This window comes from Fukomys damarensis, unplaced genomic scaffold (genome assembly GCF_012274545.1).
Source record: "Fukomys damarensis isolate Sample0158 unplaced genomic scaffold, DMR_v1.0_HiC HiC_scaffold_20, whole genome shotgun sequence".
NCBI lineage: Eukaryota > Metazoa > Chordata > Mammalia > Rodentia > Bathyergidae > Fukomys > Fukomys damarensis.
The window spans coordinates 168,794-175,251 of NW_022900932.1; the positions used below are offsets into that span (position 1 = coordinate 168,794).

Here is a 6,458-nt window from a genome sequence, read left to right on the forward strand (position 1 = left end):
AAGGGCAGCACAGCAGAGGGGCATTGCAGAGAAAAACCAGTTCATGGTGTGGTAGGAAGAAGGCATCAAAGCAGCAGCAGCAAGCCTACCTTCCCTCTCTCCCTTTTATCCCACACAGGGGATATAAACCTAGTGGTTGATGCCACCCACATCCAAGGGGGGTTTCCCTTAATCCTCACCCAGAACCATCATCGTAGATAGGTAAGTTAATTAGACATCTTGTAGGCAGTTGGATAGGGCTGGCCCTTGAGGAGCCAACGAGGAGCAATGTAGAGCCAATATAGAGAACAATCAAGACACATCTGCTGAGGGCCAACATTATGAAAGAAGAGAAATTATACCCTCCTGCTTCCCCTGAGGATGAATAGTAGTGATTGATATTCTAAATAGGTCTCAATCACGTGAATGGGGGGGCCTTTCCTGGGAATATCCCTGGCCCACCCTTACTGAAAATCCTTGTGGCTTGCCTGCTATGTGACTTGTTCCTGAAGTTGACTTCCTTCCATTTAATCAATATTACCTGGGTGAATGTACTTGTAATCTTATTGGTTGGTCATGATTTTGACCCAGCTCATGCCCACCTTGTAATTTTCGATTGGGTCTTACAGTTTTAAACCTGCTTCAGGGTCCAGGAATTTAGCTCAGTGGCTTCACCACTTGCCTTGTAAGCACAAGGGCCCAAGTTCAATCCTGAGTACCAAAAAATGAAAAATAAAATAAAAAATAAACCCGCCTCACCTTGTGGCTTTGCTCCATAAATATTCCTTGGGAAATACGGTCCCGGGCCACCCACTTTCCAGCCCCCTTCTGTCTCTCTTAGACAGAAGCTTTCTTTCTTTCTTTTGGTTTTGTTTTGAGACAGGGTCTCACTATGTAGTTAAGGCTGACCTGGAACTCACTATGTAGCTAAGGCTGGTCTCAACTCACAGAACTCCTCCTGCCTCAGCCTCCTGAGTGCTGGGATTATAGGCGTGAGCCACCACACCCAGTCAGAAGCTTTCTTTCAATAAAATTTTTCCTATTCTTAACCTCCATTGTTCCTAGAATTCATTCCATTTTAGAGAACACAAACTTGCTTTTTGAATATCTAGCAAGTTTGGGAGTTACATCTCTTCCCCCTTAATCACTATGATAACCAAGCAGTGGAAAAATCTGCAACTCCATCCTTCTACTTTTCTTAGATTCTTTTATTGGTACATTTTACGTATACAATACACTTACATTCATCACTGGGATCTTGTACTTTTATATGACATTTCTTGGGTCTTATTTTTTCCCCATTCCCCTGCCCTCCCTTCAGCCCCTCCACCCTTCCATATTTATAAAGACTTTGTTCCCATTTTTTCCTTTTCTCATATGTTCAATCAAAAGATACAATTTCATCACAAAAGCACTGAGACTTTACTGACATTTATTAAGGTTTTATTTTTCTATTTGACGTCCCAAAAAGTGGGGTAGAGCCAAGTGTTTTCTTTCACTTGGTTTTAGAATTGTATCCACTTCCTCTCTGGTCTGAGACTTTTCCATAAGAACAGTCACTTGCACCCGACTTCTACCGCATGGCTGGAAAAGTGGATACGCAGGAACTCTCTCGAGCTCTCTGATGTCCTTCTTTGCTCTCCCACACTTTTCATGTGTAGGTGGCTGGCTCTGACTTTTTCTCAGAATTCTTTCCTTGAGTCTTTGCTGTGTAAGTTCTCTCCCTCGAATCATGCGTTCCTGGTGATCCTTAATTTGTATCTGTTCTCTTTCATTTACCTGCTTTCTTCTCTGTGCTTTCTGGATACCATGCTTCTCTGGCATAATTTTCGGTAACATTTCACTGAGGGGTTGTGGTTGTCTAAATGTTCTGTGCTTACATCCTTTGACCTGGCCTATTCGATGTATGTGCCTTTCTATCTGTTTCCTCTCTCTCTCGGGTACTACATAGTAATGCTTTTGTTCCTCTATGCCTTGGGTTCTTTCCTCCTCCATTTTCATCTTTATTTCATTGCCCATCATCTCTTTTTCCATTATGTCCAATGTTCTTTTATTATAGTAGGACTCTGCTTTGGCAAACCAGTAGTCAAGAGAACGAGCCTGCTCCCTACAGAGTGTTTCATACTCCTCTTGACGTTTCTGAGTTATCAAGTATCTTGCTGCTGTTGTATGCATGCCACCTAGGTTCTGTCAAAGGTTTGGGGTTTTATAATGTGATCATGTTTTTTCTTTGTACACATTTAAACAGGAGCCCATCCCTTCCAACACCAACAAGATACATGGTTTTATTTAGTGTAATAATTTTGAGTCCCCTTATTCCCAAGCAAGCCTGAGAGCTCTAAAAGTATGAAGTACCCACCACAAGTCAATAACTAGTTTTAAAAATGTATACTATTGGGAGAGTTCAAAATGATACTTTTTTTTTTCCAGTACCAAGGATTGAACTCAGGACTTTGCGTTTTTGAGGGAGACTTGGTGTGATAGCCAACCCAACTCCATCTTGAGCCTCATCACCATTTTGTGCTTGGGCTAGACAAAGCACCCAAACCCCACATCCCATTTGGCAGAACACTTGCTGCAGCTGCAGAATGTTTTGTAGGTTATCTAGTAGTTTTCTTTTGTAGTAATGTTTTGTAGTTATCTAGTACATGATACTGCTTCTTGCCCTCCCAACTAACCCGGCATGAGGTTCTGCTTCTGTAAAATGCTATTTGCTCTCCCCTTGAACCCTCCCCAACTGGAAGCATGGTTTAAAAGGAGAAATCAAACCGCTTCTTGGTGCCTAGGGTTCTTTCCCTGCACTAGCCCCTCTTGGTCACCAGCTTTAAATAAGCAGTCTCAAATCTGACTCAGAGCATGTCACATCTCTATAGTTCCAACTTGCTTGGTTAGAACATCAGCCCATACTTTGTTTTGTAACTATGGAAATGGCTGGGAAATATGAGCCAGTGTAGAGATGCTACCTGATGGCATCACTTATTTTGGAGAGGGGGCGGGTGTTCGTTTTTGTTTTGCGACAGGTCTGGCCGTGTAGTTCAGACTGGCCTTTAGTTCACTATGTTAAAGGCTGGCCTTGAACTCACAGTGATCCTCCTGCCCCAGCACCCTGAGGACTGGGATTACAGATGTGTGCCACCATGCCTGGCTAATGATGGATAGAAGGATTTTAAACTTAGGGTTTGTTGTCTTAGTAGTTCCAAATTATATGCTGTGAAGATAACTTATTTACCAAGATCTTTTTCTCCAGTGGGGACTGTTGACCTGCAGCAACCCTAGGGTCTTTTGATGTTTTAGCCCAGGCCAATCTGGAAGATGAAAAACAAAGGTAGATTAGAATGTGGGGGATGTCAACAAACCTGTTCATGTTGCCTGAGTCAAGGAATCCAAATGTTTTGGCCAAGACCAAGAGTATATCCCTCAGCATGTGAAAACTTGCTTACAGGAAGGACTCTACAAGACCATTCTTCCATGGGAAACCACTACATCCCTATGGTGAAGAACAGTGAATCTTCTAACAAGAGCATCTTTAATTTCATTTCAACTAAAAAGCATACTTTTCCTGTGGGCTCAGTGTGAACCATTCTGAATCTTCTATCAGGGTCACAAGAAGGAAGACAGAGGCTCCTTGGTGAAGTGCTGCCCAACTACATCTATAACATATTGTTCAGTCTCCCTGCCTCCTTTATCTTCTGCCATAATTCTAGACTCCAATTTTATCATCTTATTGTGTTTCTGCAGTAGTTTCTTGAGTTGGACTCTCTGTGACTCCATCAGCACATAAAATTCTCTGCTCTTTTCTGAAGTTCAACCACCCCACTACTTAGCAGCCAATATGCTGCCAATCATCCTTCACCCTAAATTTATGAGACGATTCCTTGGTGAACCCTTCAGGATGGGAATCTGTGGTTACTCTAGGTCAGTGGGGGTGAACCTATGGCATGTGTGCCACAGCAGGCTGTTTGTATCACTGAAAGCTCTAAAAGGTTTGCCATCACTGCTGTTTATTTATAGGGCTGGCTGAAGGCAACACAAATGAAGACTATTATCTTTTTATGTGTTGTACTCTATCTAACCAGAGCTTACTGTGAGATCATATTTAAGCCACGGAGGGTGCCAGACATCTCTGTGGCTTTTATACCACCCAGAATTAAAAGCATGAGCTTTGAAGACTGACAGCAATACATTTGAATTCAAATTCCACTACCTACCTCCTAGGTATGTGACTTGAGTATCACTTAACTTTTCTATACCAGTTTCTTCATCTATAAAATAGAGATGTAAGACAGAAATGTGCCTTTCAAGGCCATAAAGAACAAAAGCAAATTAGATGTAAAGAGATTAACAGAGAAAGCTGAATATATTGTTAAGTTCTCAGTAAATGGCAGTTGTCTTTTACAAGTTAAGCCTGTTTCTCTATAGTCTTCCTAGTCTTTGTCACATGACTTTGGCTTCTTCTATACAAGTAACAATATTTTTTTACTTCTATGATTCACTTGAAAATCAGTCATGGTTTACATTATGATAGCCATATTCATATATAACTTTTAACATTTTGAAGTTGACATTTAGGCTTATAGCTAGGTGTGGTGGTGTATACCTGTAATCCCAGCAATCAGGAGGCTAAAGCAATAAGACAATCACAAGTTGGAGGCAAGCCCGAACTATACACAATAAGACTGTTTGGGGAGCAGACTTGTGTCTCAAGCTCCCCCACAAAAAAGCCCAGCCTCTCAAAACAAACAAAATGAAAGAATATTGGCTTTTAAAAATGTAGGAATTATATATTTACACATATAATGACTTATTTATATTTTTGGAAAGGCTCTAATATCTAATAATTGGTTTCACTGACTTTTGACTTTTTATTCTTATTTGAGCACATTTTTATTTACCTATGTTTGAGACACTAAAAAAGTTATTTCTTTGCACATAGCATCTAGCACAGTACTTAATCTTAGAGTCTGATTTCAAATTCTCAGTTAATAACTTGTTTTCCTTTATCACATACCTAATCATCTTTTTCTCTTATATTTACAATACGTATCTTTTTATTAAATCATTTACCATTCTTCTTCAACGTTTATAGGCATGTTTTATATGCCTGATTTAGATACATTTTATACCAATGAATGCACCTTAATTGTATTCTAATTATTCTTCTGTGTTCTGTGAATCAGAGAACAGACTTAATCTATTAGTCCCAGCATCTGCTCAAAGCCTGGCATATTTATTGAACAGGTTGTGAAAAAGTCGCTTATAACGACTGAGCTCTTTTACTGCTTTAGGATATAATCCTATTCATGGTGGGTGTTGGCTGAATGGCTGTCAAACTGAGTTGGAGAGGAAGGAATGCGAATTTCTTTTGTTTTTTTCTTTTGGTTTTGAGACAGGGTCTCACTATGTAGTTGAGACTGACATGGAACTCACTATGTAGCCCAGGTTGGTCTCGAACTCACAGCGATCCTCCTGCCTCAGCCTCCCGAGTGCTGGGATTACAGGCGTGTGCCACCAAGCCCGGCCAGGAATGCGAATTTCAATGTCCATTCTGAAAGGAGAAAAAAGAAGTGAAAATAAAAATTGCCTTAGATTCAACAACAGACCACCCTTTGTAAGAAGTCAAATTATATGAGGTCGTGTTTTAATCTCTTCACTATGATAGTCTCACATCAGCCTCTAGAGAAGACTACAGCTTGCGTTCTTTGGAAGAGAACAGCGATGACTTTAAAACTCTTATAGAAAGGAGTTTAGTATAGCAATCAGGTTCAATGGTTGTGGGAGGGTTGAGAGGACTAGGAAACTCATTTAGAAGCTGCCTCTTCAAGATGGGTTTCTGCTTATAGTGCAAACTACATATCAACAAAAAGCGTGATTTCTAAAGATAGTGATCTTTCCTCATGTTCTGTAAAAGACGCGGGTGGAGGGCAGTGACCTGTCCGGCAAATGAATGATGATACAGAGCTGGGGGACGGGAGGCGAGGAAAGACGGAAGGTGGTCAGCTGAGTGCCAAACTCGACCTGTCTTGGTAAACTCTACCTCGGGGGTGTTTCTGACTAACGCTAGCGTTCCTCATTTGGCAAGAGCCTAAAGAGAGAGAAGCCTTAGTCTTTTCTATTTCACCACCTCCAAGATCATGAACTCCCTTCTCAAGTGGCCCGCTTCATCCCTCCTCCATTTCACCTCGTAGGGACGAAGGGGTCCTCTTCTGCTTTCACCTTCATCACTCCCTGCAGTTAAGAAGTTGACTCTCCCTTTCAGGAGCCCCGAACTGACCCTGAAAGGTCGCCCAGCACTGGTCACCCGTTTTTCTTACTCAAGGTCACAGAACCACGGCGACAGAGGCATCGCAAACTCCCTTCGAACATTCACCCTTCCCAGGACTCCGTGAGGAAGAGTGGCGCCTGACTATGACGTCACGAGCCAGGGGCGGCCAGGCGCTGTCGACGCTCTAGCCCGCCGCACGCTCGCTGCCCCGCGGTCC

At 42.0% G+C, this 6,458-nt stretch overlaps 1 protein-coding gene across 4 annotated transcripts; it reads right to left on the minus strand.

The window, feature by feature from the left end:
• Nucleotides 1-1,325: 1,325 nt before the first annotated feature.
• Nucleotides 1,326-6,452, minus strand: LOC104875707 (putative uncharacterized protein ZNRD1-AS1). Of its 4 annotated transcripts, none has more exons than XM_010643403.3 (3): nucleotides 6,291-6,439; nucleotides 3,209-3,284; nucleotides 1,326-2,166 (listed from the first exon to the last, which is right to left on the minus strand). In XM_010643403.3, the coding sequence occupies exons 1-3, from the start codon at nucleotides 6,320-6,322 to the stop codon at nucleotides 1,423-1,425; spliced, it is 852 nt and encodes a 283-aa protein (XP_010641705.1). In that variant the 5' UTR covers nucleotides 6,323-6,439; the 3' UTR covers nucleotides 1,326-1,422. The 4 variants fall into 4 exon arrangements, 3 of the variants coding, with proteins under 3 accessions (XP_010641705.1, XP_010641704.1, XP_019066095.1); XM_010643402.3 differs by having other exon boundaries at nucleotides 1,327-2,166; nucleotides 6,158-6,438; XM_019210550.2 differs by lacking the exon at nucleotides 6,291-6,439 and adding an exon at nucleotides 5,407-5,442 and having other exon boundaries at nucleotides 1,328-3,284.
• Nucleotides 6,453-6,458: the final 6 nt, after the last annotated feature.